At 49.0% G+C, this 27,260-nt stretch overlaps 1 protein-coding gene across 2 annotated transcripts; it reads right to left on the bottom strand.

Annotated features, from left to right (window-relative positions):
• Nucleotides 1–4,956: 4,956 nt before the first annotated feature.
• Nucleotides 4,957–27,260, bottom strand: Lhx8 (LIM homeobox 8). 2 transcript variants are annotated; one of them, XM_040751564.1, is made up of 9 exons: nt 26,925–27,260; nt 24,791–24,877; nt 24,346–24,507; nt 20,857–20,978; nt 18,449–18,669; nt 17,857–17,960; nt 13,472–13,567; nt 8,798–8,985; nt 4,957–5,673 (listed from the first exon to the last, which is right to left on the bottom strand). In XM_040751564.1, exons 1-9 carry the CDS (start codon nt 27,003–27,005, stop codon nt 5,601–5,603), a joined length of 1,134 nt encoding a protein of 377 aa, XP_040607498.1. In that variant the 5' UTR covers nt 27,006–27,260; the 3' UTR covers nt 4,957–5,600. The 2 variants fall into 2 exon arrangements, with proteins under 2 accessions (XP_040607498.1, XP_005083534.1); XM_005083477.4 differs by having other exon boundaries at nt 8,802–8,985; nt 26,925–27,253.

Raw genomic sequence — 27,260 nt, 5'->3', positions numbered from 1 at the left:
AATAATGTTTTTAATTTAAATTAGAGACAATCTTATTTTACACACCAAACTCAGTTCCTGCTCTCTCCCCCGGTGCTTGCACAACCACACCACTTCTAAAAGTACCACACCATTTCTAAAAGTAGCAGTTTGCGAAAGCGCGGTCTCTCAGAGGCTCCTGTTGGTGGTACTGTTTGCAAGGCTGGGGTAAGTTACCTTGGGAGGAAATGCAGCCCTGGGAGTGGGGAGGGGTGTGGTTTATGGCCGGGCTCCACTTCCTGCTTCCTGTGCTTCCTGTACTTCCTGCACGGAGTAGGACAGGCTTGCTTCCTGCTCCTGCTGTCCTGCTTCCCCTGCCTGGCCCTCCAGCCTCCCCTCCATGATGGAATCTTAAGCTGTGAGTTAAAATGAACCCTTCCTCCCTAACGTTGCTTTTTTGTTGGGGGTCTTTTATTTTGGTGGGAGTATTTTTACCACAGCAACAGAAAAGGTAACTAATACACTAGGGAAACAGCCAGCGGTGGCTACATTGTATCCATAAAAGTGTAGGTTTGCCAAGCCCCGTCAAACAGATGAACCTGGGTAACCTTCAGCGAGTCACAAAACAGAATGAAAGATGAGACTGTGCCAAGGCGGGTGAGAGTGGTCAGCGTGCACTGTACACACGTGGGAAACTGTCTAAAAAAGCAAATCTAATCAATGAAAAAGGTATAAGGACATCTGCCACAGCTGCCATTTAAACAGAGCAAATTAGCAAATTGGCACGCGTCAGCATTGGCAAATCACCTGCCTAGAATGCACATGGCCCTTAATTCCATCCCTGGCACAGCAAAAAAAAAAAAGAAAAGAAAAAAGAAAAAAAGAAAAAGAAAATTGAGAGTAAGGGCATAAAATCGAAAGGTTGGATCTGGAGGAACGGAACTGCTCTGTTCACACACTGCCTTGGGGTTGTCGCCGACACACAGGGCACAGAGTTTGGATGTCCAGGCCTGTGATAGAGCCGGGAGACTATGGACCCTGCCTACCCTGAGGTCACTGAGTTTTTAACAAGATGCATCTGAGGTGCTCAGGGTACCCTTCAAGCACCCACCCCGTGTTGGATGACGCTCAACCGGATGTGAGAGGATGCCAGGGACTCTAAACTTACTGTGCTGCCTGTCGTAACAAAATACCTTAGGCGGGGTGATTTATAAGCAACAGGGTGTTTGTTGTTCACAGTTTCAGAGGCTGGGACGTTGAGGATGAGGACAACGGCACATTCAGGGTCTCTTCATAGGTGGCCCAGGCTGCACATCGTCAAAGAATGGAAATGCTAAGGGGCAAACAAGCCCCCTCGGGCCTCTTTTATGAGTCCGTTCATCCTGGTTGCTATGGCTTCCACCCCCACCCCACACACATACAACCTCTGTTTTCAGAGACAGGGTTTCTCTGTGTAGCCCTGGCTGTCCTAGAACTCACTCTGAAGACCAGCTGGCCTCAAACTTAGAGACACCACCTCCCAAGTAGTGAGGAAAAGTTGTGTAGCACGACCAACTCCCACCTCTTTTTAATATATATATGTGGTGGCAGGGGATGTCTCATTAATATAATTACAATGTAGCATGGATTGTAAGTATTGTATAAGAAATTCTTTTTTAATACTATGATACTGAGGTTGGTTTTAATGTTTGGATTTGGGAGAGATAACTACCATAACCCTTCATATCAATTAAAATCTTACAGATTAATATTTTACCTAAAAGACATTTATGCAAGTTTCATTAGCAATTTGTCTATAGGATTGCTAACAGTTAACAGGTATTCGACTTGCTACCAATTTATTAGGGCACAGACCAATCTGGTTGTGTCATTTAGGAGGTCAGTGTGCATGCTGGGATTAAGATGCTGTTTTAATGAGTGCAGCCTTCAGTCCTGACCAGAGAAGCTTCTCTCGAAACGGCCGGCGGTGAGAACAGGCTCACAACAGCCCCGCTGCTTCAAAAGCAACGATCAAGTGTCGGTCCCTGATGAGACCTACGTGTCAATGCCTCCCCCAAGACTCAGGGAACATCGAGGAACAGGGCCTAGAGACCGTAAGGGGTGGCTATTGCCCCCAACAAAGTCACTCCAGTTACAGTCACTTGCACAAGATCAAGCCGACATGATCAGTTAACATTCCAGCAGGCAGCCCTAAGGGGACTCAATGGCCTATGGGGGGGGCGGGAACATAACGATAAAGTGGACTGCTTGGGGAACACCTTGGGATGAGTGGAGGGGAGCGTTGAATGGGGATGTGGCCGAGACACGGTGTTTACACATGTGAAGTTCTCAAAGAGTAGGAGATACTCTGTCAGTGATTTTAGAAGACATTCCATAGGAGGGAAAAATCAGGTTATCCAACAGGACTGCTTGTGAACACAGTATATATTCCTAACACGTTTTCTATTGCTTTTAGTGTGAGTTCGTGGGGGTGGGGAGGGGTTGGGTCGGGTGTGAATACCTGTGATGGGCAGGGTGTCAGCTGCCTTCTGTAGCTCTCCACCTTGGGTTTTTTGTTTTTTAAGATAATGTCTCTCACTGAACTGGATACTTGCTGTTTGAGCTAGGATGGATGGCCAGTAAGTTCCCAGGACCCACCTGTATTTGTTCCCACCCCACCTCCAGTGTTGGAGTTACAGACATGTGTGGCTGTGCCCAGATGTCACATGGGAGATGGGGATTTGAACTCAGATCTCATACCCAGTGAGCGGTCGACTCTTGGGCCTCCCATTTTCTTTGTGGCTTTGGAGTAGTTATTTTGCCACAGGTGACTGTGAAATTCTGCTCCTCCAGGCTCCACCCTCTGCAGCGATAGGATATAACCATACCTGGTTTTTGAAGGGCAGAACCCTGAACCCAGGACTTCATGAAGAGTGGACAAACGCTCCGCCATCCGAACGACCCTGAGCCTGAGCCTCAGATCTGGCTTTCTGAAACTTTCGCTGTATAATCTCAGTTCCTTTGCCTCCTTTTCCTGCGCTGACATACATTCAGTGCTGCATTCTAACCTGAGACTCCTAACAATGCAGAAGTGTTTCTCTCCCAACCGGCAAGACCCTCCATACCCTAGCAAACGTCTCAAGATCCCATCTAATCTCATAATTCTGCTGCGGTAATTATACATGCCGTGTGCCAAGAAATGCTGCCGCTATCAGCTTTCAAATGAACGTAACGGTTTCTTAAAGTATGAACTATGGTTCTACCTTACAGTGTTTATTATGGGATACTCAGCCGTGTGTGTGCTTATAATTTATAGTAATATGGGATTTCAAGAATGGCATTTGTGAAATGCACGATTACTATTGTTAATGGCAACTTGTCCTGCTTAACAAGCGTGGTTTAAGGAGGTCTGGTTCCCCTGTCTGAGCAGGAAGCTTGGTTTGCATGGCAAAAGTTATTCCTGCCTCCCTAGTGTCGTGGTTTTTGAGGGCATTCGAGTGCATTAACTGCCTCTGTGTTGTATGTCTCCACCAGCAGGGCTGAAGATCTTTCTAGAACCCTTGTTTGCTGTACCTACTGGTAAAATGAGTATCTTAACTGTTCTCTGGTCTCTTCGCACCTAAGAAGAAAGCTGTCATCTGGCCCCTTCCTACCGCCTTCACCAAAGCTACCTCATACTACCTCCAGTTCGAACCCAGCAAGCATTGTGCTCACACTGGGCGTGGTAGCTTAAGACACACTCCAGTTCTAAGATTTAACCTTCTGATTATCTTTCCCAGTAAAGTGAAGGCTCCTGTCCCCTCAACACTGTTAATTCTGTATCCATCTCATTGTTGATAATGTTCCGTGCGGGGGAATAGATACTGCATCCATTCACACGGGTTTGAGTCTCTGCTGAACTGTGGCTCCAACTCTGAGATTCATCTCTTTGGGAGCTTTACAAGCTCTTGCAGATTCAGAGGGAAAGGGCAGTGGAGAGAGAAGCCTTCCCCTTCTGGGCCCCTTCCCAGGCTCATGGTTGAGGCTGCCGATCACATACAGCTGGGGAATGATCTCAGACTGCCCAGTGCTGAGTTTGGCTTTGCCACGGGAGCTTGCTGGGACATCTGGGAAAAGTGAAGCTGATGTCACCGTCACCACCCTTCCTGTCCCGTGTCAGGTAGTGAGACCCAAGGAGACCCGCGTCAACCTCCCCAGAATCAGGTAGGGAGACTTCTGGCTGTGTTATCTGGGCTTTGGTCAACTAGAACAGCAGGTTGAAAAAGGAAATTGTTCCTCCTTTCTTCCACTTGCACGAGGCAGGTCATCTAGTTCCTTGTGCCCATGTGACTGTGTTCTGGTTGCATTTATGATGATGAAGATGGGATTACAGACACTTCACTATTACTTCCAGTGCCCAGCCAGATGTCCGTCTACTCCATGGAGAAACATTTAAGCCTAAGAGTCTCATTACCTTGCTCTCCACAAGTGGTTTATGAAAGACCGAGAGAGTGTGCAGGCGTGGTACTGCTCGCCTCGGTAATGCAGAGAGAAGCATCTGTTACCTGTGCGCAGAGTTAAGTCCTGGGGGTTAGAATTCAGAACTAAGACTCCCTACAACACCGTCACCTGGGAACAAAAGAATCCCAGAGCCCTGGCTCAAGAAACCCGACTCAATGCTTCTCTAGTTCCTTTAAAACTCTGAAAAAAATACATGCTATGTCTGGATTTCATGTCTAGAGCGAGGGGTACCCCAATGGTCAGTCTGAAAAGCATCCTGCCTTTAAGTTCACATGAATCTGACTAGCTGATTTGGAAGCGGTTAAAGGCCAAATGGGATGTTTTCATGTGGGTTTGTTTTTTGCCATTGTTAAGTACAGTTTTCTACAAAATAGGTTTCCCAAATAAAAAGGTACTCGTGACCCCGCTCAAAACAAAATAGATTTTTTAAAAAAATTAAGAGCAATTTACTGGTGGCAACACACACACACACACACACACACACACACACACACACGGAAGACAAGCTGACGCGGCAACTTTCACAAGGATGAAAGGTGTTTAATGAACTTAGGATGGTGGCTTCGTAAACTAGAGTGTTATTTACAGCTGGAGCTCCCAGGTGCAGACACACCGAGGGTGTGGGGGCATGCTACAGTGGACACGCCTTCAGCTCATTCAGAAAACACTGGCAAAAATAAATTTCAGTTGCAAATTCACAGATACAAGCTTCAGGGTATAAAGCTGTGTATAACAAAAAATACAGATAATATTTATAACAATAACTTACAGGTACGAACTAATGATAAACTACAGTTTCACAAAGGGTTGTAAACATTTTGCACATTATCAGTCCAGTCTTTTAGGCAAAGTGCTCTTTTGATGACAAATAAATTAACAGAAACACACTAGAGCCAACTATTTCCAGACAAAATACAAAAAAAAAATGCTTTGACTTGTTTTCTTCTTGTAAACATAAGTTTTACAAAAAAAAACACGAAATGAAGAATCAATAAAAGTGTCTTGCAGGCCAACTACAGATACATACCTGGGCAGCGGAAAGGGTGTCTGAAATGCGTTGAGTATTAAATAAAAAATTAACATTAATATCTTTTCAATGGTATTTTATACATAATAAATGACAAGTTTATGTCCTCAATCATTTCTATCCCTGAAGAAAGGAATTAGGTAGGACTTATTGGCAGCTGGGTCATTGTATAGGGTAGCAAGGGCTGGAGTCCAGGAGTTGTTGGTGAGCTACAAAACAAAAAGAGACGTGGGCATCAGTTCTTTAGGGTGACTGAAAGCCATGTAAAAAGACAAGGACATCTGTCTCGGATGTGGGCATCAGCTCTGTGTGGTATCTGGTGTCAGATCCAAGCAAGCGGGACCACGGACGCATCTTTAAGTAGGGGGGAAGACGCAAGCTTCGGGCTTTCTAGTGCGCCCCATCTGGCTCTCATTCACCGCTACCCTCACCCCTACATCCAGAAAGGCACCGTGTGCACCTCGCAGGGAGAGCTCTTTGTGTGGACGCTGCCTGTCTGGGTGCAGGGACTGGGGGAGGGGGGCATACCCAGGTTTTTTCCCTTCCCTGGCCTTAGTCTCCGTGTATCTGAGGTTACAGGTGTGAGAACCGCCATGCTTGGCTGGCATCCAAACATGCTCATCTCAAGTTGCACACTGCAGTCGCTCACAGGAACACACACACACACACACACACACACACACACACACACAATCCCAACAGCAGTGTAGCTAAATTGCCACAATGGTGTATTATAGGCTGTCTGTCTGCTTTTCACCAAAACTTAAAATTCTGCTTTCGGCAAAGGCTGTGTTGCTTCCAACCAAATCCCCCTCTGAGAGCAACTGGGAGAGCCAGTGTGCTGGGAGGCATTTAAAAGATACCCATGCAGTGGCAAGTTGGAAGGAGAGAAAATGAGGCTTCTTGCTAACAAGGATACTAACAAGCTTAGCCCCTGAGGAATGTCTGTCTGACAGGCTGAAACCCTGAACAACCTGTTTAGAAGTTAAGACTTTGGCGGTGGAAAAAAAAACCAAACCAGGCCTTCAGTTGGGATTCCAAAGTCAAGAACAGTGGGACAGAATTAGAGTAGCCTCCCTAAGGACTGACAGGGCTTCAGGTGATTCCTGAAGTCCAGCTTGGTACCACAGGAAACCATAATGGTCTATGAGGAAGATAGCACTCAGAAACTCAAATTATTTTGTTCTTACCCAAAATCTGAAATAAAGTAGATTTTTTGGGGGGGAGGGGAGGAGCAAACAATAAGATCTGGCTTGACTAGAGCCAGAAGGGAAACTTCAGAGAAGATGCAGAAAAGACCCAGGTGCTGGAAGCCATCAGATGTGAGCTTCCGTGTGAGCACAGGGAACACAGCTGTTCAAATCAGGAATAAAGTGCCAAGCAGGACACCAGCATAGAGATGAGAGTCCCCATCTGAACATCACAACTGAGTAAGAAGCCAGTGGGTGGGGTTTATGCTCTTATGTACACAGAGAATGTGTGACCTAAAAGATGAATGGGAAGAAAATATACTTGAAATGGAAAACCAAAGTTTTGGAATGTAAGAAACCTTCATCATTGGCCTAAAATAATATTTGTGTGTGTGTGTGTGTGTGTGAGAGAGAGAGAGAGAGAGACAGACAGACAGACAGACAGACAGAGACAGAGAGAGACAAGGTCTCCCTATAAAACTTTGGCTGGCCCAGAACACTCTATGTAGATCAGGCTAGCCTCAAACTCAGAGATCCACCTGCCTCTACCTCTTCCTGAGTGGTGGGATTAAGACCTTTGCCACCACAACCAGCTAAATAATGTTTAAAGGACACTGGGAGGCCCTCTCAATACAAGACATCAAAATGCTTAGGAGAGCCTCCAAGTAGATGATACTTTCCACACATGCAGTTACCCCACACACACACCCCATAAAAGGCTGTGTACGTAGTTTATAATCAAGAAACAAAATCTGTTTTGAAAAGGGAAACCATCAGGCCAGTAGCCAAAGACACACAGGGGATCTTCAAGAGATAAACAGATGTCCAAGGGGGAGGGCGTGCTGTCAGTCGTGAGACAACGGCGACGGTAAACATCATGAGACACAGCACCACACTGTCCCCACAGTGGCCAGCATGAAGAAGGGACACTGCGCTCAGCACTCACAGGCTGCTGCAGCTCCAAGTGAAAGCCGGCCCAGGCAGCGTGAAGCATCTGGCAGAGCGGCCCGAGGCAGAGAGGCACACACGACCCATGTAAGTAGAAGTTTGAAGTAAAGGTGCCAGAAGATACGAGAGAGAACCCACAGTTACCATGCTCCTAACACAAACCCAAACCGGGACACAGAAGGCCACCAACCGGAAAACAGATGTGCGTGGCGTTCTGCAACAAGCCAGAAACACAAGTGACTCTCACGCCCCAAGACGGGGTGGGGGGGTACAAGAGAGACATAAGATCCCACTGTCTGGTTCGGTTCATGTGAAGCCACGAGATTGCTCAGCAGAGAAGACCAGTGGCCGTTAAGCTTGACAACCTGTGTTCAATCCCAGGGTCATCCTTGGGGTAGGAGGAGGTGACTGAATCCTACAAGTTGTCCTCTGACCACTGCATGGGTGCCACAGCCCATGCATACACGCACACACATGCACCCACACACTGAACTCAGGGTAAATTTTGGCAGAAGAGACTAAACTGTGAGGGAATGTGTAAATTGTGAGGCCGACGTTGCCACTCTCCTCCTTCCAGGAGCCATCGCATGACAATTCATCCAGCCCAGACTGTGTGCACTTTCTACATACATGACTTCCTTCAATTTAAAAAGTCTAAAGATGAAACTCCAGTCCAGAGATATGTGTGTCAATACCTTCCCTGACCATAGAAAAGAAAAAGATTTAAATATGTACCCACTTGAAAACAAAACAAAAGGGGCGGCTCAGCACTCGCTGCTGTTCCAGAGGACCCGGGGTTCAATTCCCAGCACCCACACAGTGGCTCACAACCATCTGTACCTCCAGTTTCAGAGCAGATACCCTCCTCCCCCTCCTGGCCTCTGAGGGGTGGGTATTCTTCATGCGTGTGGTCCACAGACGTACGTGCAGACAAAACCCATACATATAACGAAATTTAAAGACAAAGGAGAAAACAAAAAACAAAAGGCAGCCAGTGAAAACCAAGCACCACCAGGTCATCATTGGTAGCTCCAGCTCAACCTCAGCAGAGCTCTGCACTAACGGCCGGACAACTCCGCTGTCTGCTGTACCCCTGGGCAATGTTCTTCAGCCATTACTGACGTAACCTTTCAAAAACGGTGGACGGGATCGTAATCACGCCTTAGACGTTACCAGCTGCTGGGTGCTGCGCTACCTACCATCCATGTAAGTATGCAGCGCGGTCAGCATCGTCCCATCCTGGGGCACGTAGGCGGAGTAAGCCATTTCTTCCAACATGGGCGGAGACAGCCTGGATGGGGGCACCGCTGTGACTGGGGCGGAGGAGGAGTGATTTGGACTGACGTGTTTCTTGTGGCGGGCTCTGCAGTTCTGAAACCATACCTGGCAGGGAGAAGGGGGAGGCAGAGAGGTCACACACCAGCTTCTGATAGGTGACCCAAGTCGTTACCACATCCCCAGAAATAGACTTAAAGATCTGCCCACAGAAGCTGGGTGGTGGTGGCGCAGGCCTTTAATCCCAGCACCCGGGAGGCAGATCTCAGTGAGTTTGAGGCCAGCCTGGTCTACAGAGTGAGTTCCAGGACAGCCTCCAAAACAATACAGAGAAACCCTGTCTCAAAAAACCAAAAAAAAAAAAAAAAAATCTGCAGACAGAGCTGGGGAGGCTGTTCCGGGATCCTGGTTTCCCTCCCCACACCACAGAAACTAGAGACAGTGGCACATGACGGTAATCTCATCACTTGTGAGGAGGTGGAAGGTAGATCCTAAATCCAAGGTCATTTTTGGATACATGCCAAGGTCGGGCCAGTCTGGGCTATAAAAGATCCTGCTTCTTTGGCTACATGGCAAACTACGGGCCAGCTTGGGCTATACAAGCAAGATTCTGCCTCAAAGAATTTTAAAACGTCCACCTAATGGAGAAACATTTTAGCTTAAGTTTTACAACAATGGTCTTTTTTTTTTCTTAGCTGTTGGCCTCTGGTGATTTACTTAAAGGTCTATTCTATGCTTTAAAAGCACCTTTTAAAACGTGCAAAGCCTTGAGAATTGTAGGAACGTGTCTCCAGCTTTACTACTGGCATTTGGAAAAAGCAGAAAGCAGGAACAGTGTTTTATAATCAGAACTTCAGAAGGAAGTACTGTTGGATTCCTAGACACCTGCTGGATGCATTTCAAACCCTTATTCACGTTATTAAAATCCCTACTGGGAGCTCACAGCTTTCTACAAGGTTCTTGATTGAGCCACCCCGTTGCATTTAACCTGCTGAGTTCACTCTCAATGAATACACAGACTGTTCCCTTAGGAGCGTGTTAAGGTCAACTCTATAATAAGGACAAACTAGTCATGTTTAAGCAGAATGAACCACAAACACATCCAACAGGTGGGGCCTCACAAAAAGCCAACCAACCACTCTGCTCCTGACTCTACACAGCAGAAATGAAGTCGGTCCAGAATGATGAGGCTTTAAATCCAGATGTGGGGACGTGAGGCCTGACTGCCAGAATACGTCCAGAAGCTGGTCTGCGGGTGAGTGGACTCTGCAGGAAAGGAAGCTTCAACATGCAGTATCACTCTATTAAAATATGCTAGCACAGGCTAAGGTATAGTTTGATTGAACCCTCACCTAACAGGTGCACAGCCCTTGGTACGATCCCTAACACACACACACACCCTCACACACCCTCACACAACTCACACACACTCACACACACACACACCCTCACACACCCTCACACAACTCACACACACTCACACACACACCCTCACATACCCTCACACAACTCACTCACACACTCACACTCACTCACTCACACACCCTCACACACACTCACACACACTCTCACACTCTCACACACACACCTACTTGATTCACCATCATTCCAAATTGTGTCACAGGGGAAAACAATAAAGAAAGAGCTAAAAACCTTCAGGGAGGTTAGGATAGGCATGTTGGCATCTGGGAGGAGGCGGCAGCCAGGGAAAGGTCAGTGATGTTATCTGTGTCCATGGCTGCTGAGTAGGAGCTCCATGGCACAGAGAAGAGAAAGACCACCCAACGAACTTATAAGTATGGGGGGCAAGTTGGCCTGATTTCAAAGACATACCCTGCCCCGGGACAAAAAACAAAAAAACAAAAAACAACAACAAAAAAAAACCCTGATGGCTGACCAGCCATCATTTGACACCAAGGGAGCCAGACTCATCAGTCTTACGGGTGTGCAGCCTGAGCAGGTGGCCGGGGGAGAGCACAGGGAACGTTGCTGGGTCAACACCTGGGCACACCAGGGGAAAAAATGGGGCGGGGTGGCAGCATCCTTATTTATTCTCTGGAGACCACACCCACAGTCTCCAGTCCCAGGTTCATCCACAGGCTCTGTAACACCAGCACATGCCACACCCCTCAGAGGAGAAGACACAGCATCCCCCACTGTTGAGGGTGCCGCATGCCACCTGTGACACCAGGAAGTCACCTGCCCTCATTATCCATCTACACATATTTAAAGTTCCAATCTGAAAACAACCTTTGAGCGCCAAGTGCTGAAACACAATCTGACTTGCACGTGGTGACCTAAATAAATGCCTGGGACAGCCTGGCAGATGTCTCTCTCTCTCTCTCTGTCTCTCTCTCTCTCTCTCTCTCTCTCTCTCTCTCTCTCTCTCTCTCTGTCTCTCTGTCTCCCTCCCTCTCTCTGTCTCCCTCCCTCTCTCTGTCTCCCTCCCTCTCTCTGTCTCCCTCCCTCTCTCTGTCTCTCTCTCTCTGGGCCCTTACTCCTTCAGTAATAAGAACCGCTCTGGGAAGACCACACCTTTGCTAGATTCCCAACAGTCACGAATCTGAACTGCCTGCCTCCACTCTACACTGAATAAATTCTGAAGTTAGGAGGAATCTCCAGGCCAAGTGAGTCTGAACCAGCCACAGGGAAACCTCACTGCCTTCAGGGGTATCAACACCACACCGCACTTGCAGCCTGCCATAAGGAAAGTTCATGACAGATGGTGTCTCTCCTTCCTTTTCACCCAGCCCTTCCCAGGACAGCTAGCTAATGCACAGGTATTCAGAGACGCTCACCCTGTCTGCGTAGACTCTCCCCCTCCGTGTGCTGTCCTTCTCACATGCATTGCCTTTAGTATACAGGACATCTAGATCTTTTAAGCGCTCCTTTGGGACTGACCCTTTGTTAGTTCTTTTGTAAGAATAAACGTAGTTTTCTGAACTTGTGAGCAGTGCAGAAGACACCAGGCAGGACATGCCTCCCAAGGGACCCTCAACACGCTACAGTCACCAGAGGCCGCCGGTAAGCCCTGTCTTTAGAGAGGCTGCTTCGCGCTTGGGTATCCCTGAAACACTTCCCGCTCCCTGGAGAATACACACCTAAGGGTCAACTACGTGTGTACCAAAAAAGGAATTCATGACCCCTTTGGCTTGACCCCTGGCTCCTCCCCCTTCAGATGCTGCTCATACAGCCAGCCAGGCTAGCACAGGTAAAGGTGACGGGCCTCTGCCTCCCGATAGTCAATGGGCTTTCTTTTGACTCCTGGGTCCCTGACACAGGCACCCGTGCCCAGGAGAGCCTGGGCTTCTAGTTTAGCAATGACCATGGGCTGCCTTCCTGACTTGACAGCAGCTGGTGTCTGCCCTCCTTATGCAATTAGAAAAAAAAGGTTTCTGGGGTTTAAGTTATAGGCCTACCCTGCAGTCAAGTCTCTTTAAAAAAAGAAAAGAAAAGAAAGAAAAGAAAATGAGAACAAACAAACAAAAGCAAAAACCTCCCTAAGTTTCCTGGCCACCAGAGCCAAAAGTCCTCCTAGCTCTGCTTCTCCCCATGCCCTGTCTGCTCGTCCCCTTCTTCCCCAAACCATAGGTCACGGCTGCCTTTTGTAAATTCCAACCGTTTCCCAGAATTTGCACACGCGAATCCTACTGTGTAGCACGTTTGGCCACACCTTGATCTTCCCTAGCTTTGGTCACATCACCCCCTTCTTTCCTGGGTCTTTAGTGAAGGCCACCACTACACCACTACCGTCATCCTATGTGGGTTGGGCAGAAAAGGGAGGGGAGGGGGAAGGAAAGGGGGAAGGGGAGGGAAAAGTTTGGAACCAGATTTGGCTTGGAACTGCAGTGCTTCTTCTCAGCCCAAGGACCTCAGAGATACCATGGGTAGAGATGATCAGAGTGTCTCCGACAAACAGTAACCTAGTCCAGGGACGCCAATGCCAGGCTGTCCTGTAACAGTTTCCTCTGAGATCAAAGCATTCTATCCTACAGGAAGCTCCATCCTTAAGCAGGAAGGTAAACAACTCAGAATAGCTTTAGGAAGTCCCTGAAACTGACTAGATTCTCTAGGCCCCTGCCTGTCAGAGTAAACAATAAAAGCTGAGCATGACCAACCAGACTAGTCTCCCCACCTGGAAGAAGCAGAAAACAAAGCCAGCCCAGCGGCTGGGAGAGGTGTAGACCAACTGGGGCACCTGGAATGGGAGCGCTCCAACCCGCTGAGCTGCCAGCAGGCTGTGCAGTGTGCCCCAGGTTCCCGGCTTCTGGGAGCCATCACCCGTGTTGGGGCAGGCTTTGGTGATGCAGCTGTCTTTGAGTCGTCTCTGCCCTCCTGGTAAGGGGCAACAAAGCTCACTGGTTCACCACGTCCGGCTTGGGTGGTTTCTGCGCTTTGGTCTGCAGAAAGCGGACATGTGTGCCGCGTCTTCCCAGGAAAAGCAATGTCACACAGTTTTTTAAAACAGACTTGGAGTGGAAGAGACCTAAAGTAGGCTCTGACGTCCCGAGGTTTTTGCCACAAAAGAACAGCACAAACACCACCCAAAGAGCCACGGCAGACTTGTCTGCATCCCTTGGTGCGTGATGCTCACCTGTATGACGCGTCTGCTCAAGCCCGTCCTTTCGGCCAGTTTCTGCAGGGTCTGTGCGTCTGGGTTGTTGTCCTGAGCGAACTGTGCTTGCATAACCTGCGGGTTGTTTTTTTAAGACAAATGTTGGGAGCAAAGAGTTAACGGCTTCATCTCTTGCACTTTGTTTAGGAACAGATGAGACGCACAATAAAAATGTCATACGTGTATTCCATACAGTGCTGGAAAACTGATGTGGCCGAGGGCAAACAAAAGAAAACTCTCTCTGTAAATTCACATCAGCTCTTAACGGAGGCCGTTAAAAACCAACCCACTGCAGGATGCAACGCCGACACCAGAGATGTCCCCTTTTCTCCATCCAGTCTCAGAACTCACAGACAAAAGACACACAAATAGGAGTCTCCTTCACGTGGCTTCTCATTTTGTTAAGTATCCCTGCACTGGAACCTCGAAATAGACAAATCACACCACACCAGTCTCTGGCTTCTATCTGTGGATCTGAACGCTCTCAGAGGCCGCTAACAGGTTTCCTTGAATGCTCTGCGCCGGACATGGGTTACACGGCGCTGCGGTGATGCCACCCATGTGTGTGTGTAGGGGCATTTGCTCCCTTATGAGGCACCCTCTGCAGTCTCAAAAGGAGACCCATCCATTATCAGTCCATGCAACAAGGCCTCAGCGGAGTCCAGAAGTCCAGCTATGACAGCCTGTGTTGACACTGCCCTATGCCAACCGCTATGACAGGTGAGCATTCACACATGGCAGCAGGAGGGAGGGGCTGACCTTAAGGTTCCCTCGGAAAAGAAGATCTAGAAACGCTAATAACCACCTCTAATCAAAGGTAAAGGGGGAGAGAAGAATGAAAGCCAGAGTCAAGGCCTTTGGATCCTTAGAAGAGGGAGTCACGAGAATGAAGTAATGCGTTTGAATTCTATTACCCAGAGCCAATCAGCCGAGGGGAGAATAAAGATAATTCATACGGAATAAGGCCGTTTAGTAGGTTGTGTTTGTCTGAAGGGTTGGGAAGTAAGGACTCGCTGTTCTACCTGCTGGCCCTCGGCCCCCACCCCAGGCAGGTGAATTGAAGTCTCTGCCTGCTCCTGCCAATTCATAATCATTCATCTCTCTCTTTCTCCCCCTCTCCGAAGATATCCTAACCAATTCCTTTGGAAAGTCCCATCACTGGAACAGTGGGAACTCCCAGGGGACTAGGACAGAATCTTTCTGCATTATCCACCCCACCCACCACCCCGGGGGACAGATGCTACACTCCCTGCCTGCCACACAGTATGTACATTGGAGTTGGTGACAGAAGGAACCTTGACGGTATGAGGGAAATCTCAAGAGACAGAGAAAAATCCAGCATGGGTCCAGGAATATCTTGAGGTTGCAAATGATCCCTTTAAGTTAAGATGCCCCCTGGCTACTGACTCTTCTCGGATCAGACTGGTGCCCAGTCTGATATTGTATTGATATACTCATTGTAAAAGGGACATGGACTTCTTATGTAAGAGTGGCAGAATGGTGTAAGCATCTGTAACCTCTGGTCCTTCATTCTTCCCTTCCTTATCCAAGGCACTGCTTTTCTATCAAGTTGTGCCTGCATGGGGGGTTGCCTAAGCACAGCCTCCTAAAGACCATGGCAAGTGGACTGGTCACATCTTTTATTTCTTTTTTTTTTCCCTCACAAAGACAGAGCTGAAATGATATTTGGAGATTTGCTTCTAAGGTCATTAATGATGGATCTGGTTTAAAAAGGAACAAAACTCCTCTAGAAATCAAAGTTTTAAATAGTAGAACAAGCATACACTTCGCAAATGCCGCTCATCAAGGAATGCAATGGAGCTTAAGTCTACCCTGGCCAATTCGAACTAATAAAGAAAATGGTGCACTCATTGCTCTGCCTTCAGTTAGTACCCGTGTTCAGTCACAGGAAGGAAGGAAGGAAGGAAGGAAGGAAGGACGGACGGACGGACAGATGGACGCTTTGGATTTCTACTTGGTTCCCCTAGTCTGCAGATGTTGAAGCTACTGAAAACCACTCCCAGTCCTCCTGCGAGCTCTTTGGGGATGATCCTGGCGAAGCCCTACAGAGCATCATCATTTTAACACCAAGGGGTCTACCAGCAGTCGGGGAGTGTGTGTGCCAGCATCTGAGCAACGTGGTCTGAAAACAGACCAAGTAGGAGTCAACCTTGGTGTGTCTAACGCTGACATCGCTGGCTATTGTGCGCTAACCATGGCCCAAGCCCTGCTTACCGATGGGACCACGTTTGAGAAACACCTGCAGACATACCCCTCCCTCCCTCTCTCAATTGGGGTCTCTTCTGTGAGGTTCTGAAATGGAAGTTTAGGACTTTGTTTAGTTGCCCTGTGTTAACACTCCTCTGTGTGAAGCACCACGTGGACAATCTTGACTCAGTGTTGACAGGGGATTTTTTTATTATTATTATTTTGTTGAAGGCAATATTTGAATACATTGTTTTCTTAAAAATGGGACAGTTTGACAAGGTGAATATAGTACTTGGTTTATCTGGTGAAAGTAAATGACTCAGGCCCCCCTCCCCACCCCCTTATAAATCTGTGGCTATCCCAGCTCTGTTGTTCTTAGAACTAAGGATTATACACCTCATTTATTTTGACCACCTAGAATATAGGATCCGTGCTCTTGAACTCTGAATAAAACGAGTCCATGCTTCTGGTCATGTTTTTAGCTTCTGATTCAGGTCACATTCTTATGGAGCAGTGCGTGGTCTAGGTGTTTTGTGAACACTGTGAGTGGTAATCGTAAGCCTGTCTGCAAGACTCAGGATTTCTCCTCTCTGCACTGCTGGGCTCTGGCGAAGAGCGCGGTCTCTCAGAAGACAAAGCCACACAAGAAGCACAGAGGCTGGGCAAGTCTGTCTGGGCCTCCCTCTTCTGCCATTCGCCGAGTGGTTGGTCACCTTGCAGGTGGTTCCCGTGCCCCTTTCGGGAGTATGACTACACTGAGAGCCTGTGGGCGTGGCTGAGGAGTGGATGCCGTGAATGTGATGCCCAGCATAGGGCTTGGCCTGCAAAAAGCCCTACAACTATCCTACCTAATTTTTTCCCCCCTGCAATCGCTCTGACTTCAAAGTTCCAGCTACAATTTTAGTAAGGACTTTTCATCCAAGCTCTGAAGCCTACAATTGTCAAAGTCACAGCCAACTTCCTACGGAACAGACCACTTTCAGATCCGACGCTGGCCTCCTAAGGGGCACTGCCTATAACCAGGCCTGCCTGTTCAGACTGGGCACTTTTGCAAAGCTCAGACAAGAATTCACATCAGCTGCAGGATGTCCCGTCCTCTCTCCAACACTCACTCCCCACGAGAGTCGACCCAGGACAAGCTTCCCAGCCATGTTGTTTTTCACGCACTACTTACTGGTTGTGGACTTCATGTATGGTAAGTAGCAAGCAATTGCGTACTTGGACGCTTTATTCTTGATGGGCCTGGATTTTAATAGTCGGCATTTGGTCCATTTGCTGGCCACATCCAGCTTACCCCTCCCCCAATCGCTCTTGAAATATTTTTACTGTGGAGATCTGAAACGCTGGCCAGAAGTGGATTTTCGTTCGTTGGCTAACAAGACACAATTGCCCCAGCTCCCGACTGAAGTTGATACAAGAGGCGCTGTAAGTGTTCTTTATCTTAACACAAAACAAACACCTCAGCCACACTGGTCTTTTCAGAAAATATGACCATCTGGAACAATCCCAAATAGAATCATAATATGTAAAACTCAAATATAAAGCAAGGGGTATTTTCTTAACAGTTTGCACAAATGAGACAATACTCACATCCAAGACAACTGTGATAACGAAGTCTAATTTCAAGGGGCAGCAGTGTCAGCCTCCGCAGGGACAGTGGGGCCACCCTTCCCTTTACAGTTGGCAACAACCATTATTCCTGTCTCTTAGGAGATTCTGTTCTTCCCTCTACAAAAATCCCTGTGATTTGGTACATCCAGCAACTCACATAATTTGCTTAAATGACAACACGTTGGAGCCCACAGCCCTGGGTGCTGGCTGTCTCTTTCAGCGGGGTCTCCACACTGTCGTCTTTTGCTGTCATCTCGTGTGACAAAAATGTCTGCCTTAGATTGACGCTCACAGGAGTCACAAGTGTCCTAAACACCAAAGGGGGCCTAAGGACACCATGACGAGACTCTGCAGACCGTGACTTGTTAGGGCAATAAGAATGCATTTATATTCTTATCGAGTTAGGTCTTTAAAAAAAATAAGAATAGCACAGCCTTTTAGAAAACTGTTGTCAGACAGCATAGAGATGGCATCTTATTTTGCTTCAAGTCTGTTTTCTTTGGGGGAAGAGTTTCAGAAATCACACATGCATCACCATTGTCTACCTGGAGCTGATCGGCCGTGAAGCTGGTCCGGGCTCTCTTGGCTGGCTTTGGATGACTGACATCTTGCTCTGTGAGGAGGGCTCCTTCCACACTAATCCCATTACCTGTGTTTAAGACAACAAAAAACCACACACCGCCCAGTTGGTAACTCAGACGGCTCCGCACCTCTGCATAGTTTCCTCACTCACACACCTGGGCTTCTTGGGGTGCCACATGAGTCCTCCAAATTTGCAGAGGTGTAAAAACATGTTGCAGACAGACCGTAAGAGACGGTATCTACTGCCTTGTGCACTCTGCCTGAAATACGGTTGAAAGTATACATCAAAAGGCCCATGTTAGGACGACAAGTACACAGAAGTAAAACTGAACCCAAACTCCAGGCTGCTGCCACAGGGCACGGCATGGAACTCAGAGGCCACCCCTTTCCTGCAAAGCAGCAGACGGGGAGCCCTTTAATGGGCAGCACCGTTGACTTTATCACACATTACCTCTCGTTTAAAATACACCGCAGCGGCCTTGGGTGGAATCGGTTTTTATCTCCGTCACTCACCGTCCTGAAAGGCGCAAAGGTGTCTGGAGACCACCTACTTACCATTCTCCACCTCCCTTTTTAAATTATCCAGCATGCAGTCGAAATGCACTCTGCAGAGGACTTTCTCTTCCACCAGGGCAAACTCCTCTCCGGTTGACAGCTGCCTCTTGCAAGAAAAGCAGGCAAAGCAGGCCAAGTGATAGACATTGCCCTTGGCCCTGCGGACCCAGTCAGTGGAGTGGATGTGTCTCCCACAGCGGGAGCAGCGTGTCCCGTAGCGTCTGCAGGACACAGGGGGGAGGCAGGGGAGGTGTCCACTGGGTGACCTCAGACTGACACATCGCCCGGTGCTCTTTGGAATGATGTAAGATTTTAAGTGTCGTGAAAGGAAGCAGGAATTTATTACTCTCCCCCCCCCAAATATTGGAAGCAGTTGAGATAGGGTCACAACTGAAATCTGTTTTAAAGGAAAAACCGCTTCAGGAGGCAGCGGTGGTGAGGGAAATTAGTTTTTAAAATAAATGAAACAGAAGCTTCAATGCCCTTTTGCTGTGTCATATATTAAGGTGTTTATAGGTTATCTAGAGATTCCAGATACACATACACAGTCTCTCTCTCTCTCCCCCTCCCTCCTTCCCTCCCTCTCCCCGGGTTGAAAACCTCAAAGGGCAAAACTACACTAAGTCCACATAGAAACCCTGACCGACTAAGATCAAGTTGGGGTGGAGCATGTACTTATCATACACACTGGGTTGTTCAGTCTCCAGCACCAGAAACAAACACAAAACCAAGTTGAGGTGACTACGGGGAATAATGAATGCTAACATATTTAAATTAGAAATTATCAGAGAATGTACAGAATTTACATCCTTCACCCCAAGGGGCAAGGAGGAAAAAAATGAAGCATTCCAGCCATGATGAATGGCCAGACTGCCAGCCACAGGAGAATGGAATGGTGTCTAAAACTTCTAAGAACATCTGTGGGCATTCTCAGCAAGATATCGGAGGCAAGGGGAATTTTCAGATGTCCTCTTCCATCTCCTACCCTAGTCATGGGTAGACAGGGTTAGCACACCCACCTGTGTCTACCCAGGGACCCATCCTTAAAAGTACTGCCAATTTAATTAGAGCTCCGAGTTCTAAAAATGAACTTCAGAACATATACAACACAAGAAATCCTAAAGAAATAGATTTTAATCAATTTTGATTTTAAAAACAATCAAAAGTTTCAAAGGGTGACTAACATGCTGTAAGTTTAAGAGGAGACAACTGTTACTACTGCCTTAAAAATCCCAGCACTTGGAAGCCACAGGCAGGTGGATCTCCGAGTTCAAAGCCAGCCTGGTCTACAGAGCAAGTTCCAGGACAGCCAGGACTACACAGAGAAACCCTGTCTCAACACACACACACACACACACACACACACACACACACACACACACACACACACACACACACGACAAATGGCATCATTCTGGTGAGAAGCATATTTTTTTGTCAATTATAAAATCCCTTGACAGACTTAAGACTCTGAATATTATGGCCACACACTCTGACCCACCCTAAGTATTGTGTCCAGCTTCACATTAACTCTGTCGATGCTGTAATTATAGTGTTACTAATTTTCCTAAACAGAATTTTATGAACTTTTTCTTATCTAGGAATGCAGATAAAGAGACACGACTAGGTCTAAAGTAACGCTTGCAAGTTTTAGACAACTTTTCACACAGAGGTTCAACCTGGAGAACACCTTATACTTAAACAGCCAGCCGCGGAGAGATCAGAGAGAGAACGTGCCACACTTAATACACAACACAGCCCCACAAGTCAATGTCAAAGAGCAGACCAAACAAACACCCACACAAAAACAAAAACAGGACCTCGGGGCAGAGTAAATTCAGTGTGTTGTATTTGCTGACAGCAGGATAGCTTGTTCTTGGGAACAGTATGGCTGGTAATTGTATCTAAATCCCTGGTCTCTTGGAGGTTTATTAGCAGGGATCAGTTTCCCACAGTGATTTTATGTCACTTCACATAGACCTTACAAGGAGCACTCGCTCCTTCCTAAGTGTGTCTCACCCTTTACTGCAGACTCCCAAAGTCCCTGTTCTGAATGCCCCAGACCTTCACCCTCAGAGTGGGAATATGACCCAAAATGAAGTTTTGTCTAGCCAATTCCTAAAGGAAGCAAACACACGCTAAACTTAGTTTCAATGCAAATGAGAAGTCGATCGTGGTACTTAAAGCCTCTAATCTCGGCACATGAGAGGAGACACAAAGTCTTCGAGTTCAAGGCCAGCCTAGGCTACATAGCAATACTGGACCTCCAAAAAGACAGTTTGAAATAATATCATCATAACTGGCTTTGAGTAATCAGACTGCATGCACCCAAAAAGTCCCGTTACGAGGGAAATCTTTTAACATAACTTTTGGAGACGGTTTATTAAAAAGTGAAAGCAGCAATATACCTGAAATAATCGAGTTTACAGAAAATGTCTTTATCTTTAATGTAGCAGCTCGTGTGCCTTCCCAGGGAGGTTCTGCAGACACTGCAGGAGAGACAGCGGACATGCCAACACAAGTCATTCACCTGCAAAGGGGAGATAAGGGTGAGCAGCCGGTCCAGGCCACCTTTGTGGAGGTCCCAGTCACTGGTGCTGTGTGGGAGGCAAGAGAAAGGCCAGCCTTGTGGCACATGCTCCCCCGCCCCACATGACCATGCATCTCGCCATATCCTCTTCTAGATTCCAACAAGAAACCGGACTCCTATAGGTAACACTTGAAGCTTTTTTTTTAATTCCTTTGAAGGCTTCTGGTTTTCTTTCATATTCATTCTCTTTCCTTCTCTCTCTCTCCCTGATCCAAACTGCTATGAACACAGAGAAAGCGATTATTCTAAAGTCGTACACACGGGGGTCTGTCTTCATCTTCCCTCTAACCCCATCTGTTGGTGAAACCTGACAGTTAGGAAAGTTGGGATAACAAACCCTTTCTGTCTACTTTTTGGCCAAACGGTTACAAACTGTGTAGCATCAGTAAGAACAACAGAGGCAGAAAACGCCTTGTAAAGAAAATACCCTGGTACAAGAGAAAGCAAGCCATGCACTCCCCCAACACCCAGGACACCGCGAAGGAGGGCCCAGTGGTCCTGTGCCTCCCTGCCAGTTTCTAACACGGGAAGCTACAGAGAGCAAAGTGCCAAAGGACGAGGCTGGTGCCTCCACCTCCTGAATAGTCTAGCTTCTGGAGAAAGAAGGCTATCCCATTACATGTGGTTATAAAACGCACCCAGGAGATACGTTCGCTTGTACCTCAAGTCGTGAGGCAGGACAGTGTTTAATAAAGCCAGGCACTCTAGAACTTTGACATAGGAACAAGGAAGGCCATAGATTCAGGAAGCAAATGATCACACCTCTGCTGTTACCTGCACCTTCCCTGCTGCTGCAACACCGCCATGCCACTGCCACTGCCAAGCTAAGCACTGCAGCCTCCAAAAGGGGGTGCGAATTGGGCTGTGCTGCGCAGGCCTGCAGGGCGGGCTCCTGAAGTGCCCTGGTAAGCAGGCACGGGGGACTAACTAGGTTAAAACACCAGGTCAGGGTGTATTAACTCTGGGTAGGATGAAGACAGAAAAGACGCTTGGAGGGAAACAGCGGGCTTTCTAGTGAGTTGTGAACCCCTTCCCAAAGCAGCGTTCATTTCTGATGGACATTTAAGTTTGAGGTCTGGGTCTTTCTTCAGAAGAACTTTATGATCACTATATTTAAAAAAAAGTTAATTGGATTAAAATGAAGACTTCCTGGAAGCAGGGATGTATTTTCCTCGTTTTTTTCCCCTTCCCCTAAACTGTTCCCATTAACACAGAAAGACCAAGTGTCTTGAGTATTCCACTTCATTCACACCCAGGCTTTTGTTTCCTAAAGCAGGACTTTGTAGCATACACACAGAGAGCCCTGGCCTCTCTCTAAAGTCTCTACAAAAGCCAGACCTCATGCCTGTCTGGGTTTGACACCTTTCCTCAAAGTTTCTTTTGAAAAACAAAAGAAAGCTCCCAAGCCTTTTCTGTCTTTGCCAGGGAGCAAAGGAGGGTGGGAACAGATTCTGGAAAGGGTTCTGGAAACCTTCCCTGAACTAGTATTCATCCAACATGGCTCAGCACCAGGCAGGCTAGGACCACTCCACGGGGACTGGAGGGAGCTGGAAGGGGCGTCAGCTGCAGGTAACTCCTGCTGGCCCCTCTCTCTGAGTCCATGTGGCTGGCCCCACAGGGTGGTGGATTTTTTTTTCTCTACAGCCCCCAAAGCTAGATCTGCCCTGGGTCAAAACAGTTTTTACCACGGAGAAGTGAGATTCAAACTTAGAGTAAGGAGTTGGCACTACCTCTGTGGGTACGGATGCTGAGAACTCGGAGCTTCTAAATGATGCTGTGGTATAGTTAACTGATAAAACCTAGTAGACTGTGATTTACGTAGAAAAGCCTTCCTAGGTAGACTCCTGTCCAGTTACAAAAGGAAACTTTGTATAACCCACTTAGATATGACCGTATATGAGACGAAGATAAGCAATATGTAAAATTATAATAAAGATGAGGGCCAGAATCCATGGCGGAACCCGGATTTTACTGTGTAACTATTTCTGCATCTTCTCTGCTAGGAAATGTTAAAGCTGTCTTAAGTCCGTTTCACAAACCACTCAAGATTCTGCTGACTGAGAACCTTGTTTTGACTCAGTGGATGGTTGGTTTTCCAAGCAGCAAATTGGAAATGGGATTTTCAGAAGGCAGGATTTAAAGAGAAAGCCAGGTTAGTTTGCCGGCTTCAAGGATCAAAACTAAAACCGTTTGCAGCCAAGCCTCTTCTGGTGCTGTGTCTGGGCTCCAGGATAAAATTCCCATTCCACCCTGAATGTAGCTTTTGGATGTTGACATTAACTTAAAGAAACTCACTAATTCACTTTTTTGAACTTTTACTCTCCATAATTATCCCTTCTGAAAACTGAAGCTTGGGGAGGGAGGGGGGACAGAAAGTGAACCGGGTTTCAACTAATTTGGTATAGAAGATAACATTATTTTACGTAGTGGTCTTCAAAAGCAGTTGAAGTTGGAAACCCCATGTATTCAGATTAGGACACACGGACATGTGTAACTGCAGCCTGCCATGATTCCAACTCCAAATTGCTCCCCCAAAACCCCACTCCTCGTGCACAATATTTTAAAAGAAAAGGCTAAACTGAATTAAGTCAGTCAACTCTGAAACCACCACCGCGTGAGGCACTTCAACCGAGGCTCTTGGTACGTGGCACCTAACTTTTCTTGTATTTGGGTTTTTAAATCCCAGCACCGGCAGAACACAACAGCTTTGCGTTTAGCAAGGTCTGGGAGAAGCCTTGCATAAACGTCTGCTTTGGGAAGGTTCCGGGTGCCCGTAAACGAACGCAAGACCGCGACGATAATAGCAACCCCAAACAAACGGTGTTTTAAAGTCATTTTACAGTGTTTTTGTAGTCCTAGAAGGAGAGGAGGCGACGACAGACGGTGAATCGGTTGACATACCGAGCCGGGCTATTCTACGAAGACAGCAACTACACGGGCATATCGGAGAGGAGGGACCCGTTTGTAGAGCACAGGACTTCTAAGTAAAGGTCTAGGCTTGGTAAACAAACAAAAGCCCCGGCAACTGTCAGCTGTTTCAGGACCGGTGGCGTCTCCCCAAAGCCCTCCTCACACACCTGGGGAACCCTCAATTAACCCAGCAGACCGGCGTGTCTCCACGCAAGTTTCAGGACACTCGAAATCCCAATGGTCCCCCATCGCACTTTCCCTCCTCGCGGTGGGCCGTGGGGCGGACGGCTTTGCTGAGCGGGCCTACAGAGAGCCTCGGTTGACCCGGGGTGGGGCACTTGTCCGCAGAGCCTCAGGCCGACTCTCTCTGGGGCTCGCATGCTCCCACCCATCCTACCTTGAGGAGGTATTTGTCCACGATCTCCAGGCCGCAGCTGCTGCACACATACTTGCCGGGCGGGCAGACGGAGCCCGAGGCCATGGACTGGGGCGAGGACGACGGGGAAAGCGGGGCCGAGGAGGAGCAGGAGTCCTCGTCCCCGGCGCCTTCAGGATTCACCTGCAGGAACAGCCGAGCATTGGCCGCAGACCCCTCCTCCCCTTCCACGTCCCGCCAACCCACGGAGCGGGGGGAGTTACCCCACGGGCTGTCCTCCAACCCCCGCCAGAGTTGTCCCCATCCTGTCCTTGGGGTTCCCAGATCCGCAAGAAACCCTGGAGCCCCGCCGCCCCGCTCGCCCCGCCACCCTGCTACCCCGCTCGCCCCGCGCGCCCCGCCACCCCGCGCGCCCTGTCCCGCCCAAGGAGCTTGGGGGTCGCCGGCAGGCGGTCGCCGCACTCACCAGTCCTTCCTCCCCGGCGCCTTTGCGGGTCCTCCCGGCCGCCAGGGCTGCAGGCCTCCCGCACTCCTCCGACATGAGCCCCGGGCACTGCGCAGCGAGAGCGGGGAAGGCAGGGGGGAGACACGGGTCAGGAGCCGCCGGTAGCGGTGGCGGCGGCGGCGAGCACGCGGCGCCCCGCAGCCTCGGCCCCGCCGGGCTCTTGAAGGCCCCTTGCACGAGGGCGGCGCGTGCAACCGCGGGCACCTGAGCCCCGGCGCAGCTGGCGGGCCCAGCGCGCAGCCTCCCTGGGCCGCCGCCGCCGCCGCCGCCGCCAGCGGGCGACTCGAGGACTGCGGGGCCGTGGCTCGGAGCTCGGAGGGGGGGTGGGGTCCCCCACGCTCGCCCCCCGGCACGCCGGCTCCCCGCCCCCCCTCCCCCGCCGGGGGTACCCAGCTAATAACCGGCCTCCGCGCACAAAGCGATGGCTTTCTAGGCGTCAATCACCCGGGAGTGGGGAACACCCGGCTAACGGGGGGCGCGGGGCGGGGTGTGTGTGTGGGGGAGAGAGAGGTGGAGTGACAGAGAAGAAAAAAATGACTGAAGAGGGGAGTGGGGAGAAAAAAAAACTTGATTTCTTTAATAACCTCAATTAAAAGAGCAAGACACACACACACATATATTTTTTTTTCTAAAATGGGGAAGGGGGGTGGCTTTTGTGAATAGGATAGCCCAGAAAGGTGAAGAGGTTTTAATCGGATACTTGAAAGCTAATTACAGTGGGATTTAAGAAGCCTGGTGTTTGTTCCGACAATTTGAATGAAAATGCTTCAGACTAAAGGGAGCCAGCAGCTCTTTGGTAAACTTGAGGCAATTAGAACCGTAAAGCGATTTACACTCGTTTCTCTAAGGTGTGAATTGCCACTTAGTGCCCAGTAAGTCAACATTTTAGCTACTAAAGGATTATTTTTAACCAGTGCAAAAAAAAAAAAAAGCGGATCGAATAATGGGAATATCCAGCTGAATTTAATTTGTCCCATTAGAAAAAAAAACCCTCACCCAACGCGGGTCCGCGTGTTTTAGAGCACACACAGGCGACGCGTCGCTCAAGTGTTCCCCAAGCACTTTCAGTTTTGTTCTACACACGAACGAGGTCTCTTAGAGAAGTCTAGCCCAGCGGCTCACACCGGCTGCATTTCTGTCTCTTTGTCTCCTTTTCCTCTCTCTCTCTCTCTCTCTCTCCTCTCTCTCTGAGAGCCCCAGGTGAGCCCGTGGCCGCTCGCACGCACGGGTCTCTCCCCCGCGCAGCTGCTGCTCCCGGGCCGCGTCCACGCGGACACAAAAGCATCCAGGCAGAAGAAACTCTACCCGCCACTTCCCACCCCTTCCCGGGCAAACATGAAGCCACGGGTGCCCCTACCCGCGTACTGCTGGGACCCCCAGTCCGTAACCGGCTCCAGCTTATTCAAACCCCCACATGTCTCGCCTCTGGAGAGAGGCGACAGCTTTCCCGGCTCCCCCGTTAGGCTCGCCTCCTGCTGCGGGGTTTGCCTCTTGGGTGTGTTTCCAATGAAAGCATTTTTGTTTGTTTGTTTGGTTGGTTGTTTTTTTTTTTGTTGTTGTTGTTGTTTTTGTTTTTTCCTGACCCTTCCTAAGAGCGGGCAGATTCTAGAGGACCAAATCCTCAAGTCTGTCGCCGTGGGTCCCCCCCAGACACTACAGGCAAGAACCAGCGCTCAGCGGAGCGCAGCGATTGGTATCGGGTGCCCGTCGCCAAACGCCCCCACCTCACCCCACCCCACCGCTGTCCCAGGCCGCCGGGAACAGCAAGTTAAACGGAATAAAAAGCGGGACTCACATAGCCCCGAGAGCACCTTAGGCTCCAGCAGGCTTCGTCTCCCAAATCAGAGTCTCCACGCCTCGGCTTAAGTGAGCCGCCGGCGGGGAGGGGACGCAGTGATTACTACCTAACGCTACATAGTAATAATAATAATAATGATAATAATAATAATAATAATAATTGTCCAGGTCTGGAGATGAGGCAGTGGCAGGTAGTTTTGGCGAACCTCTCGGAGAGGAGCCTAGCAAACTCTCTTTTCCTTTCTCCAGGGCACCGCTCTCCCACGGACCCCGCCGGGGGCGTCGGCGGCTCGCTCACCTTCTCGCGGGGAACCGCCAGCTCCGGCACGTCCTTCCCCTCCAGTTTACACACAAACATCTGATCGCTCTTCCAATACATGGCCCCCGCAGGCAGGCGTTGTGGCTTGTCACATACCAGCTCCAGAGGGTCAGGGGCCGTGGGTGTCTGCGGCGCCCCCCGCCCCCGCCCCAAAGCGCCGCGGAGGAGAGCTACCACGCAGGGCTGCGATGCCACAAGTGCGTGCGTGCGTGCCTGCGTGCGTGCCTCTGGGTCTCCCGGTCCCAAAGAGGCCGCAGTGGCCGTAGTAGGCGCTCTGGGAGGGACCCCCGCTCTCCTTAGATTCCTCCCTGGGCC

This window comes from Mesocricetus auratus, unplaced genomic scaffold, assembly GCF_017639785.1.
Source record: "Mesocricetus auratus isolate SY011 unplaced genomic scaffold, BCM_Maur_2.0 Super-Scaffold_100009, whole genome shotgun sequence".
Lineage (NCBI taxonomy): Eukaryota > Metazoa > Chordata > Mammalia > Rodentia > Cricetidae > Mesocricetus > Mesocricetus auratus.
The sequence above is the reverse complement of the archived record's forward strand: the minus strand, read 5'-3'. Positions and strand labels throughout refer to the sequence as shown.

What these genes read in the sequence shown, in the direction of transcription:
- Lhx8 (XM_040751564.1), bottom strand. Translation starts at nt 27,005, where the DNA reads ATGTATTGGAAGAGCGATCAGATGTTTGTGTGTAAACTGGAGGGGAAG. An exon ending in TGTAAACTCGATTATTTCAG is followed by an intron (nt 18,670 to 20,856) that starts GTATATTGCTGC and finishes TGTGTCCTGCAG; the next exon opens with ACGCTACGGGACACGCTGCT. An exon ending in TCACGGCCGATCAGCTCCAG is followed by an intron (nt 13,568 to 17,856) that starts GTAGACAATGGT and finishes AACAACCCGCAG; the next exon opens with GTTATGCAAGCACAGTTCGC.